The 14,976-nt window shown below is 31.8% G+C and overlaps 1 protein-coding gene across 1 annotated transcript; it reads right to left on the reverse strand.

The window, feature by feature from the left end:
- Window positions 1-1,132: 1,132 nt before the first annotated feature.
- LOC122630666 (sorting nexin-27) lies at window positions 1,133-14,745 on the reverse strand. The gene is made up of 6 exons (XM_043815436.1): window positions 12,488-14,745; window positions 4,819-4,956; window positions 4,503-4,727; window positions 3,866-4,415; window positions 3,471-3,752; window positions 1,133-3,361 (listed from the first exon to the last, which is right to left on the reverse strand). Exons 1-6 carry the CDS (start codon window positions 13,024-13,026, stop codon window positions 3,293-3,295), a joined length of 1,803 nt encoding a protein of 600 aa, XP_043671371.1. The 5' UTR covers window positions 13,027-14,745; the 3' UTR covers window positions 1,133-3,292.
- Between the last annotated feature and the right edge of the window lie 231 nt (window positions 14,746-14,976).

Raw genomic sequence — 14,976 nt, forward strand, 5'->3', positions numbered from 1 at the left:
ATATATATGTGTGTGTGTGTGTGTGTGTGTGTGTGCGATGTACTAACTAATTTTGTTAATCTCTTCCATTCTTTTTTTCTTCCTTTCTTTCTTTCTTTTCCTTCGTTATTTAATTCTCGTCAGAGATTCCACTAAATAACTTGGCTGTTCATTTGGACGAATTCTTGTAATAAATTAGTCTTACGGTTCCTTTGCTTCTGTAAGCTTGCTGCTAATTTATCGACGGCATATAAACAGTATGCTGCTAATTCGTTTAGAATTATCTCGAGTTAAATGACAGCAGATAAATACCAGTATATATAGATCAATCAAACGATAGATTTCTCTCTCTCTCTCTCTCTCTCTCTCTCTCTCTCTCTCTCTCTCTCTCTCTCATGGCCTCATGGAAACAACGTTCAGATCATAAATATTAAGGACGTGTTAGTCAAATAATTCGCACGCGCGGCATAATTTTATTGTAACGAATATAACAAGCTATTAAAAAAAAAAAAAAAAGATAATGGAATGTGATAAATATACGAAAGGACTGTTCGTTCTCGTTGTAGACTTATCATCTGAATACTTTTCAATTTCTGTTCTTTTGTTCTTTTTTGACGATATTCGTCGAACGATCAATAGTGTACTTTTTTTTTACATATACTTCCTATATAATTTTCATAAGTTTTACAATATAAGTTTTGAAAATTATTCTCTATCTATCCCATTTTGCAAATAATAGGTACATACGCGTATATGTGTATTTACAGTATATTCGGTTTAAGTATGTACATATATATATTTTGTATATATCTATGCATGTGTACTTGTATCTTTAACGGACTATGTGATAATTCTGTGTATATATATGGTGTGTGTGTGTGTGCGCGCGCGCGCGCGTGTGTGTGTACATATACACAGAATTATCACATAGTCCGTTAAAGGTATAAATTGAAATTTTTTCAAATGAATAATGTTACAAGAAATTATTATACATTAAGTCTATGAAATAATACCGTGTATGTATACTTACAAAAACCGAATATACTATATACATATACACATATATGTATATATATATATGTGTGTGTATATATGGTGGTGATGACGATCACCACATCATCATCATCATTATCGCATAATCAACTGACATAGCTACAACTATAATTACTCGTATATTTCTGCGTTCTCCTTTTTTCTTTTCATTTACATTGATATATTTATCTACTTATAACTATTAACATTATTGTTACTATACTCTCGAAAACGTGTATGTATAGTCTAACAAAATTTCACATCGCTCAATTCTACATTTCTTCTTTCATTCACGCGATGCATTCTGCATAAAGTTTAAAAACATTAACGACAATTATTTATGTATATATGTATGTATGGGTGTATTCATAAGCGTACGTGTTATATGTAACGTGTACATGTATGTGTATTTATATGTATATAATGTGTGTTCACTTCTTTATTTTACATATACTATAGTCAAGATTATACTCGAACGAGAAACGTTTGCAACAATACAACGAAATATGAATGAAAAACATTATTGTATGAAACTGTACAATGATGCACAAATTAATAGTCCATAAAAATCAACAAAAAAAAAAAAAAAAGAGAGAAAAGATTTTAAAAAGTTTATCGTTCGTATTTACGTCGTGACATGACGAAGGTGCTTCTAAAAGTTGACCTTTCGCCGAGAATAATATTCCTCATATTGAATATATATATATATATATATATATATATATATATATATATACACATATATAATTCTTAATTCTCTTATTATCATCATCATTATTAATATAACTATTATTTTTATTATTATTATTATTATTATTATTATTATTATTATTACTATTATTATTTAGCAACTCTTCTTATCAGTAGTACTATTTAATGAGTATTGTTAATCACCGAAGTACTGGGGAAAATATGTACCTTGTTTTATGTCAGGCGTGCTCCATTACTCTCTTTCTTTTCTATGTTTTCAATTAATTTTACAACGTAATAATTTTATAATAATTCAGAGATTTACTCTAAACGCGTAGAACGTATTAATAATTCATTAATTTAAAAAAATAGGCATCTATAGATACAATAAATTGTGAATCTCTTGACTTTTCAAAACACACATCATCCGTTGCAAATATTTCATTACATTACATTACATTACATTACATTACATTACATTACATTTCATTTCATTTTCTTTTTTTAACGTATACAAGGTGATCACGAACGAGTAATGGAATAATATATAATACAAATTGAAAATGTTAATTAATAGCCTTCCAACATTTTCGATCTTTGAAGAGACTTCAAGTGGAATATCTCAAAGATTTCAATAAGCTTTCAATAAGCGTAGAAATTTTAATAAAAGCACATTGAAATTTGAGAGATAGTACAAGGAGGTGTAAACTCGAACGAAGCACATAATACTTTGTTTATTAAGTCAACGAAGAATATGGTAAGCTTTCGTAAAAGAAATTTAAAGAGAGAATAATATGTATATATATATATATATATATATATATATATGTATGTATGTATGTATGCATGTATGTATATATTTATATGTATATTAGGCTAATAAGAAGGAACAATTTATAATTCGATTGTTTCTGAAACGAGAAATCGAATTACACGTTCTAGGAAATAACTTATAGGCCAAATTATATACCGACACTAGGCGTTATTTATACGATCTCTCATATTCTTTCATTTCTTACCCGACGTCGTCTTATATAATTCCTTTGTATTCTATTATTAACGCGACAGTATAGATAAAGTGAGGTAAGATAACAGATCTTACATAAAAAAAGAAAGAAGAAGAAAAAAAACGAAAATATAAAAAAAGAAAGCACACAAAAAAAGAAAGAGTAAGAAATAATAAGTAAATACTATTCTGAAATTATATGATTCTTTATAATTTCTTCTAATATACTATTGCAAAAAGAAAAGCAACAAAAGAAGATATTATAACGTTGGAACGTTATATTATTACGTGTATCATATATGAAAATATATGTAATGACATGTTTATAAGATTCGTATTAATAAAACGAATATATCATTCTAAAGTGAACGTGAGAAAAGCGCGACATTGTTGATATGATAAACGATACTTCGTTCAATCGCACTGATTAAGTTATAACAATAATCCTACCAAATGGCCAGATTACGAAGATCAATGCGAGTTGATCGTTATTATAAATGATCGGTATTTAAAGATGAAAGAATAAAAAATGAAAAAAGAAAAAGAAAAAAGAAAAGAAGAAACGTATTAACGACGAATACTGCGTCATTCTCCGGGATCGTCCCACTTCGCCTCTTCTGCTATTCGATCGAAGCAATCAGACAAGAAGGTATACTGCGAAAAAGAAAATATCAGAATAATTAGATCGCGATGAACGAACGAGCAAAGATACCTGTCGAGTCACACTTCCGTGAATAGTTCGGTTCGACTAGAAGAAACTTACATAAGGTGTGAAAACTTTCAACCAACGTGGCGGCCTATTATCTTGTCGAGTATATTGAAAGCAAAAGGCCATGCCTTCATCGTCTACCTCCCATCTGGTTATGGTGTTCCATTGAAATTCGACTACTTGAGATTCTAAGGTACCATCCTCTTTCGCTGCATGTAATTTGAATGCTGCCATGCCAACCGCTGCGACAACGTGTCCTTCCTTCCTGGAGTCGCAAGCGCAATGTGGAAAGACGATATCGCCGTATCCGCTCAACTCTCTCGCCAATTTTAAATACTATAAAACGTATAAAAGGGTTTCTTTATATTAAATATACATCATATAATTCGTATAAAACTGTAAAGAGATATCCATCGTAATTCATTATTCATCGGTATACTCGTTATTACCTCGTGCTTTCTAGATGCATCCTGAAGGGCTTTCAACTGATACAATCGCTCGCCAGCGCTAATGTGTCCCCTGTTGACCTCGTCAACGGTCTGCCAAAAGATCCACGTCAGGGCCTGCTCGCTAAGAGACCTATTTACATTGAACAACCACCTCCTTATCGCTAGGCACGTCGCACTCGCCGTCGAATAATTCTGAATATAAAGTGTGTGCGGGTGCTCGTGAGGTTGAAGTTTCCTCTCGAAATTGTACTCGACTATCTCGAAGAGGTAAAAATACTTGGCGGTTTCCGAATCAAGTCCGACTCTACTACACACCGCATCGTAGACGTCCTTGACCAAAGCAGCTTTCACGACCGTCACGGTAACGACCTCGCGATCAGGTAAGAGAACCTTTAGGTCAACCGCTGGACCTTGGTCACCGTCCTCGTCTAACTTATCGGTTAGAAATTCTTGCATAGCATCGCTCTCGGCAATTACACGTACGGCACAGATTTTTTCAAGATACTGTTCCAAACCTCGTCTTCTGGCATCCAATTGCTGTTCCGTCAATCTGTCAAAACATTAATACAGATAGAAAAGGTAGAAAGATAGAACAGGTATTAGGAATAAAGTGAAATCTTCGAAACGAAGAGCTTACTGAAAAGGCCATTTTCCAGGTAACTTCGGAAAATTAAATCCAATAAATTCCTTTTTCAGGGCCATATGAAGGGCAGCGAATTCACGATAACGTCTAGAACACAAATGCCTTCCAGCCATGTGTACATTGAAAACAACGTAACGTTCGTGTTTCCTTTCACGGACATGGTAATCCGGTACACTAATGGGTAAGGATCGTTTCTCGCTATAGTCTATCGGTGGATAGCTAGAATGCGAAATTAAATAGAAGATCAGGGGATACGTTTTGCATGGATAAGTAACTTTTGTTAAAGGAAATAACAAATATCACTTTTTACCTTAGATCCTCACAAGGTTCTAGCCTTTCAGCTTCTTGTGGTGTCACGGATATCACCGTCAACGTCAGTACGTCACCACCAGACTTTATCAAGTCGACGACCTGCTTGTGAGTGGCACCCTCGACGTTCACGTTGTTGCTAAAGAGAAAGAAAAAAAAAAACAAGAAAATAAGAGAGAGCGAAAAAGAGAAAGAGAGTCGTTCGTTACCAGCCTGCTAACTTTTCCTACGGCCTTCTTACCGGGCCTTGGGCGAGTCTTTTAATTGGATTTCGGGATACAACAAGTTCGCGTGTCGTCTCTTACGAATCTCCAACCATTCGCACTGCACCGCCGTCATGTAACACGTTAACATTATTATTTTTTTTTTCTTTCCTTTTTATTTTTTTTTTTCCTTTTTCAAGATACGTCGTTCGTTTAACTTCGAGAATTATCTTCTTTCAGAAAAAAAAAAAAAACGTCTCTTCAAATTTTCTTTATTCTTGCGAGTCACTTCCAGGCAAAACACAACGCGATTGGCAACGTTTCTTCCTTCGATTCATACGTTTCAAGAATGAACAAACACACAGGACATATGGGTGATCGGCCTTGTTAAACAAGCTTTGAATTCCAATAGTGAAAGGACAACCAGGATTGGTTGCTTTGGGAGGCACGACACTCTCCTCGTTCTTTCTCTTTCATGCGAGAAACTCCAACGTCCAAAGTTGTATATTAGCAACTATCGCTTGGTTTAACGACACTCTTGATTACTCGAGTAGTATGGTTATTGACTTTTGTAAGTAAACGAAGATTGAAAGGGAAAAATAAACAAATCAAAAGCATAAATTACGTGAAGAAACGAGAAAGAAATTGAGCAAATATTTGTGTTTATCATATCGTCGAAAAAACTTATTGTTTTGAACCCTCCATAACTGAATTTTCTTTCGTACAAATAAATCAATTATACTTTTGCGATATATAAATATATATATTACTACATTACTTTAGATAGATAGGTAGATCACATCATATAATTTAATATAATATATTACACAGTTTAGTATTATATATAGATATATAGATTTATAGTATATCAATATAGCATTGATATATATAAGTGTAATTTTTATACTATACTAAGTATAACATATTATATAATATTATGCAGTATAGTATATTACAACTTATACTTGAATATAATACAATATTTAATGTACTATAGTATATTATAATTTATACTTAAGTTCCAAAAAAAACTCTTTGGATACAAATTAAGAATGAATTTTCTTATATGATCAAATAAAATGAAACTTACAAAATACAGATATATAAATGTGTTAGTTGAAAGTTACACGCTTGTATAGTTACACACTTATATAGATGTTATAGAGGGTTAACACACGTATTACACAAATTTCATCGTTAATTCAGGTCATCGTTACAAAGTTTCTGAAAGAGACACGCACTACATGAAGTTAACATTCCGTATGTTCAGAAACGATTGCTCAAACGTCGACCTCACGTACAATCGTTCACCCACCAACGAGATAACTCTTTCGAAGATTATATTCCTACCGATAACACGATATCGAATATTTTCGTATTTTTTAACAAATTATCTCAGGGAAAATAAAGCGAACATTTACAAATAATTGATAATCATAAACGATAACTTCCTTGACCCTCTTCCTTATTGGTCTGATATCAATGATAACATATTAATGAATACATTAATGAAATAGTATGTAATTATCATTTTTCTCATTACTCGTCATAGAGGGAATTAATTTTTGTCGTAAGTTTTTATCTTTAGTTTTATACGATTTCTATCATTAATTTTAACAATTGTGTATTTATGTTTATACTTGAAGAAAAATGTTATCAAATAGATTAAAAAAATTATGTATCATTATATGACAAGGACGAGTTAACAAGTAAATGACATAAAAATTTAATCGAACAATACTGGATGATCATCGATCGTACTAGAATTTAAAATATATAATAGCGATTAACATCGTATCTTAAATGATCTAATATTTATTCCCATGTTGGCGATACGAGAAATTTTTCGTTATTAATTTTGTTCGTTCTTTATAAGCCAATTTCTTATTGCTTTTAGAAGAAAATTATATAATACGTGAAAGTTTTTTAATTAATTAATAATACTAGTAATTATATTAGTATTAGTAGAATTATACAATACTAATAATAATATTAGTATAAATTAATAAAGTTTTCTATTTTTATAAATTATTCTACGTGTCTTTGAAGTATAAGTTACATCTAATTTACATTATATTAAGTATATTATAATTACTTATACTACATTAGTATACTGTATACTAGTATATAAGTAATTATACTATCTTAAATATAACCTATATTAAAAAAATGTAGAAAATTTTTTAACTTACAACGAAATAAAACTTAAAAAATAAAGATATACGTGTAACTTAAAAGTCACTATGTAACTTAAAGTCAGTCATAGTGTTGGAAAGAAAGTTATATATTCTTATCTAATATTTCTTTAATTGCATTTATTCATCTTAGAAGTATGTATACATGTATGTTAATTAATTTCTCGAACATATTACTTAAATGATCCTATGGAAAATAAGTATCCGTATTATCCGCTTTAAATCCATCGCATAGATGATTATATTTTTATAACGTCAGACGGCTCGTCAAAAAATCCTCTAATTAAGAAGAGACAAAAGGCACGTACACACACGTGCACGCGCGCACACATACACACGTGGTGCTCGATCGAGCACGTTCGATCGCTATTAATAATAAATATCGATTGCTATTAATAAGATACGACAGGATCACGTCAGAGCGTGTAGACCACAAGGAGAGAAACAATTATATTTCAGCGAGTGTGAGAGTAACGGGATACCACGGGACTCGTTTAGTTCGCGGTTAATATTCGCTCATCAGATCGAATGGATTCGATTTCTAAACTACGCGGAACGAACGAGATTTAAAAAGGACAAAAAATAAACAGAAAGAAGGAAAAAAGGGCGCAGAGAGAGAGAGAGAGAAAAAGAGAGAGAGAGAATTGAAATTCTACCAAAAAGAAGAAATTCTTCTCTCCTATTTTTATTTTTCTCTCTTTATCATAGCTTCTTCTTTTCTTTTATTATCTTCTATCTCGATGCAAGAATATAAGGTAAATGAAAATAAAAAATAAAAAAAAACAAAAAACAAGTTAAAAGTATAGTATGTACGTATCTATGCATGTATGATTATATGCGAGATATGTGAATATATAGGAATATATTTGTTTTACATCATTAAAAATGTGCATGGTACAAACAAGTTTCTTATTGACTTGATAAAGAATTCTAAGTTTTTGAATAAATATGAATAAATGTGAACAAAATAATTGTGCTATTTGTTGATATATATATATATATGCAGGTTGTAATTGCATGTATATATATGTATTTATTTTACAAACAAGTTTTTTATATAATACATAAAAAAAAATGTTTTAATTAATTATAAAAAAAAATAAGTGCATTTTATTGAAATAATTAAATAAAGCTTCTACAAAATTTTTTATGCAGTTTGTAAATGAAATATGAACACGTTTATATATTATATGTACACACACGTTAATACATACACGTTGATTTTTTCGTTTTAACTATTTTAATAAAAAATGTTAAAGTGTTCTCTTTATATTTCTAACTTCAAAAAAATCATTTCTCTTTTTTAATTCTCTATATACTAGACTGATATTAATACATCTAATACATGGTTCGAGCTCTTTGTTCAGCCTATAAAAAATTATTGAATTTTAAATAGCCTGAGAATAGTTTTATTATTCATTAGCTTACTTAAAAGCGAGAATATCAGCGACGTTCGATAATCAGATTAATCTCGGCCAGCTTTGATAATAAAAGTGCCATTTTTTAATTCAAATTTTTTTATTTCATATTTATTTCAAAGCCATATATTTCGTCGATAAATTAATTGTTCAGTTAACAAATTTATGCTGTTAACAAATTGCACACGTGGAAGCCTACCGAGAACTTGGACTGGATTTAAAGGGGGGTAACGGTAACTAAGCGCGTGACTGCGTCCCACGTCGAATAATATCCTCGAGACTTGGATCGATCTTATGTTAGACGAACCTTGCTACGTTGATTTTATTCGAAAAATTGTCATTTATTCGAATATACAAGTTAACAAAAAATTATTCGAGACTTTTTAAGCCGATTTTTTTCAGATTATAAAACTCTTCACAACTTATGAAAGGTATAAGCCTAAGTACAAATCTAAAGTCTCGAAGAAAAGTAATTAATTTTTAAAATCATCTAAGAACTTGTCCATCTAGAGACTTTTGAACCACCCTGTACTATATACTCTCGTTTAATCATTGTACTGCATTTCTAATCTAAAAATATATTCTAATTTTAATAAAACGTCGTAATTATGTAGATAACATCGAGTTCTCGTGAGGAACAATTTCTTTTTATCGATAGATAACTTAATGGGCTGGAATCGTTTTTCAAAATTTTTTTGTACATTCTTCGTATTTCCTAAATTTTTTTATTATTTTTATTTCCCACAGCTTGAAAACTATTCAAGTCTTTTCTTGTTTTGACTCCTCATGATTAGCTAATTATATCTAAACTGGAAAAATCATTATCATTTCTCGTGTTCATATTATTACAAGAAATTTATTATGTAACATACACAAATTTATATATAAATACATTGTTATATTTGTATTTTTATAAACTATAATATCATGATGGATCGATTATGAAAAAATCATCGATGATCTTGAATTCTCAAAAGAATAATGTGCTTGAACTGAATTCCATGTCAATCAGAATTTCAATTTTTAATCATATAATAAAAAAAACAAAAGAAATATTTCATATTTTCGTGTTAAATGAAACACTCTGTATACGTATACGTATATGAAATATACGAAAAAAAAAAAGAGACTTTCAATATTACTTCGTAAGACCGACAAAGCGAGAAATTGCGATATCGTTGAGTACGAACTCGAGGACGAACGAAAAAGATTAAAGGGGATCAGCGTCGTTGAAACGACAAGAGAGATAAGATCAACGAACAGGATGATGAAGTCTGTTAACCCCTCGCCTGCATAGAACGGATCGCAAAATTCCCTTTGATTGTCCGTGTCGTTAGGATCGATTAGTCGATACGTAGATTTTTAACGCGTTCTTTTTGTTGCCATTTGTTCGAGGTCGTACATAGGAAAAATTTGATGTCCCTAAGCTCGTTTACGGTTAGCATTGATGATCGTTCTTAGAGGAATTCTCCATCTATATACATATATATATATATATATGTATATGTATATATATATATATATATATATATATATATAAAGATGAAATATGACCTATGAGAGTAGGATAAATTTGTGGTTGCACATTACAAGATTAATTTATTTCTTTGAATCAATATGATTATAAAGAACGAGTTAAAAGTTTTTAAGTAATTTAAAAAATCAATTACTAATTTCCGAAACTTTTTAAATTTATAGTTAGATTTATAGTTTCAGAAGTTGAGCTTGCAGGTTTACAACCTGAAGAAAAAAATTTAGTCTAAGAAGTTTCGAAAAAATATTATTGACATGGAAGTTTTTATACATCCTGTGTTAATAAAATTTATTACGTTATGATTATATGCAAATTTGTATTTTGTTGATCGTTTACAGAGTAAATTAATTAAGTAAATTAAAATGAAAGTGATCGTACAATATTAGTAAAATTAATCACGTTATCAAATCAAGTGTATTTGAGAGTTAGATCAATTTTTTAAAAAAGACAAAAATTATATTAACCTGATTACTAAAAGTATGTCATAGATTATTCTAAGTTTCTTATGTTTAAGTTAAACAGTTACGATAAAATATTGATTATACAAGGACACCGTAATAAATTCTCTCCAAATAATAAATCGAATTTTAATAATGCGATAAATTGTTTTTGTGAAATTATAAAACTAGAGGAAAATCCAATAGAACTTAATTGTTTTAAGAAGAATACAGTGTGCTAAATTAATAATTAATTAAACTTTGCAAGAGGGGATATTTAAATCACAAAAAAAATAATCAATTCCCAACCAATTCGAATGCTCGAAATTTTCATTTTGATATGTTTCTCATCAATGGAAGACTATTAATTTTTCCGCAATAAAGACGAAACAAAACTAAACTGAACTAAACGAGAATATAAGTGTAAGGCTGACAAGTCCCGCCTATCATGGCTCGCTCGTCAGCGATATTCGATACAGATTTGATACTGCGTAACCCGTAACAGTGGGAGGAGATTCTCATTTTACACGTTGATACCGCGTTTGTTAAAAATTTGTCAATGAAATGAAAAATGAACCAACTATCCGTTAATCCCATTTCATGCTTTCCAAAAAAAGAAAAGAAAACAAAAATAAAAAGAAAACAAGAAATCGCTAGGTCAGTCATTCAAATTTGGCGCTTATTTATGGCGGCAAATCTCTTTCAAATAATCGTCATTTTTATTCGATTTTTTTCTTTTTTACTTTTCTCTTTTTTTTCTATTTTTTTTTTGTTTGTTTCTTTTTCTTTAAATATATATATATATATTATAAAATCTCACTCTTATGATCGAAATCGAATAAAAAAAGTTACAAGCTTTACATAATAATCTCGCCCTTTTTCTTTTGCGCCTTATGGACGGTTACATAATAAACATATATAAAACGTCTAATAACATTTAGACATTATATAATAACACAATGCCATTATAAGCAAAAGCGACCGGTAGTCCAAATAAATGCCGAAAAAATTCCACGGTCACTTTTTTGGCTTCCGGCCAAGAGAACAAATATCAATTGAGAATGTATAGTAACACAAAAGATTGTCCTTTAGAGTCACGGGACGTTTCTTTCACTCATTTTCTTTAACTTAGTTCTAAAACTTTCATTTGATTCGAATCGACACAATTACATTCGGGAAAAACAGGTTAAAAAGAGGGGAAGAAAATGCAAAGAGAAAGACAGAGAGAAAAAGAAAGAATGTAACGACAAAGAAGGATCAATTTCCGAGAGCGACATTGAAGAACGATTGAACACCGGCTTGAGAGTAACAGGGACGACTCTTGCAACCCGTTTTCGATCGCTACTCTCACTCTTTCTCTCTCTCTCTCTCTCTCTCTCACTCTCTCTCCCTCTTTCTTTCTCTTTCTCTCTTTTTATCTTTCAAGGAAACTACTCTATAGCTTGCTTCACAAAGAAGAGTTTTCTGCCTCTCTCTGTCTCTCTCCGTCTTATTTCTCTTTTCCACTCTCGTTCACTCGCAATGGGCCATTTCGGGCTAAAGTTTCGCGTCGTTCGTTGTCGGTCGATCGTTAAGTCCCGCAAACGAGATAAAATGCAGAAAGAGAAAGAGAAAGAGAGAGAGAGAGAGAGAAAGGCACAAACACGCGCGCCGTTCGATCGCGCTTTGGATTCCTTCGTGAAATCTTCTAACTTTAAAAAGTGCAAATTCTGGTAGATTTGAAAGCGCACGTTACGATCGCATTTTGTTTTAATATAGATTTGAAGGAACGACGAAAATATTCGATTTTTTTAAGAGTAAGTTTTAAGAAAGTAATAAAGAAAAAAAGAGAAATAGAAGAGGCAGGACTAAAGAAATAATAAGAAAGAGAAATGAGTACTCACACCTCGAGTATTCGATCACCCTTGCGAACGCCGGCCTTTTCTGCGGCACCTCGGGGTAAAACAGCACTGACGTGTTGCAAGGGTGCGTAAAGCTCGCCGTTGATACTTCTCAATTGTCCACCCTCGCTGACCTGACCTCGAACGTTGAACCCAAAGCCAGTCTCCGTTTTGTAGATGGTAACACATCTCGGTCCTTGTCCAACATTCGGATTATTCATTTGTTGTTGTTGTTGTTGTTGTTGTTGTTGTTGATTGACAAGATTATGTTGCGGCACTCGACCATTGTTGATCACAGTATTCACCGCGGTCGTATTCGTCGTCGTTGTCGTCGCCGTCGCCGTGGTCGTACTCGTTGTCGACGCCATTATCGTCGTGGTCATCACACTCGTCGTATCGTTTATAGGATGGACGCTCGCGTTCATTCCGCGAATGCCGTCCTCCTTAACCTCAGATCTCGTTCGGCGCTGCTCCTGCTTCTGTCGCTGCCGCTGCTGCACTTCTTTTTCCTCCTCCTGCACCTCCGAATCACGATCCGCCATCTTACCCTCTGGCCGCCCATTGATGCGCCGTTCTCGTACCACGGCGCACCGTGAGAATGCGCTGTGCGCCTGTGCGCCATTATGGCGGTGCGACAAAGACAAGCTCGTTTACTTACGTACCTCCCCACCCTTCTTTCCTTCTCTCTTTCTTTCTCTTATCCCCACTCTCGATATTTCAAACTTGTTTTTCTGAGAGAGAATATCGTTCGATCGTACTAATATTTAATGATTTCCCTTAACTCATGTTTATTCTCGCGTTTTATTATCCACTTGTTTTTCAAAATTATATATATTCCGAACGATATTTACATTTACTTTTACCTACTGGAGGTAACGGATTCGCGAACGTGATTGGATGACGGACGACGGGCGAACGCGATTGGTGGTACTCGACTACTTTGGAATGGCGGAAAATGAAGTTGAATTCAATTGCCGAAGGTAAAGAAATGTTTTCATATGTATAACTAACAATAAGTTCGATAGAAATACTCCATGTTATTTTATCAATTCTCTCTCTCTCTCTCTCTCTCTCTCTCTCTTTCTCTTCCTCTCTTGTTTTTCTCTAGATCGAATAAAATAATGAACTATCGGATTTTTTCTAATCTAAAAGTAAAAAATAAAAGTATACATATACAAGATTATTATGATTCATTTTTGATAGAGTATATTTCATAATACAAAGATACTACTTGCAAAATTCAAATTTTCTCTAAAGATTCTAATTTGTTAATTGCAATACAATTTCTTTGCATCGCCGCCTTTCGTCAAATTTGAGAGAAATACTCGGATAAATATTCTACATCGCTTTTTCTTCTATTCAGTCTAATTAATCAGATTATAGATACGTACGTAGAAATAAATAATTATAATACTCGAAGGATAAATACTTTTCGTACGTGAAGAAAACTAAGACAATTTCTTTTTCTTGCATTTACCATTTATATCTGCAATATATTAAATAATCGTTAATTTTTTAAATACAATTGTATGCGATGATAAATTAAAGTCATCGTATTTACAACTTTTTTCTTTTTCTTTCTATTTTCTACCAATAATTATCTTCTCTTCGTCCAACATTTTCTGTACTTTTGCAATCGTTTTCTTTCTTTTTCCTTTTTTCTTTTCTTGGTAACCATCCTTATCAGATATCAAACTCTACATTGAAAAATTTAATCAAATATATTCTACAAAACGGTATGCTCCTTCATGACGTGCATTTTCAAAGTAATCGCCCGATATAATCGGATATTCTTCGTATCGATGCGATTCATTTTCGCAATCAAAATCTCGATGCTAAGATTTCTATGTATGTATATAATGTCGCTATAACCCAATATAAAATGCTACACAAATCTAATCCTTAACGTCGAGAAATGAATACGATTATATATATATAAATATGTATATATATATATATATATATGTATTCTATATATGTGTAATACGATGATGATAATGATGGACTTAACTTAATTATTTAAATCGCCGGAATGAAAACATATATTATTTGAAAACGCAAAAGATTTCATCAATAATTTAGAAAATGTTCATATATTATTAATCATAATACTGTTGTATTCGTTTGTGTGTGCGTGTATGTATGTGTTTGTGTATGTATTAACGTCACAAACTCTCTCTACGCGACTTTTAATATTCGCCAAGAGACGAGAGAAAGAGAAAGAGAAAGAGAAATAGAAAGATAAAGAGAGAGAGAGACAGATGGACAGACAGACAACGGAAAGATAGATAAATAGACAGACAGAGAGAAAGGAAATAGACAGATAGATAAAAAGAGATAGACAAAGAGATAGAGAGGAGAGAGAGAGAGAGAGAATAAATAGAAACGTCTATACACATTCTACTTGTCCTCATGTATTATAATACAAAGGGACATTGATACCCGTTCCGATAACATTTATTTTACGTACAGATTTCCATCGATTTAAATCT

Source organism: Vespula pensylvanica, chromosome 1 (assembly GCF_014466175.1).
Source record: "Vespula pensylvanica isolate Volc-1 chromosome 1, ASM1446617v1, whole genome shotgun sequence".
In the NCBI taxonomy this organism is placed as follows: domain Eukaryota; kingdom Metazoa; phylum Arthropoda; class Insecta; order Hymenoptera; family Vespidae; genus Vespula; species Vespula pensylvanica.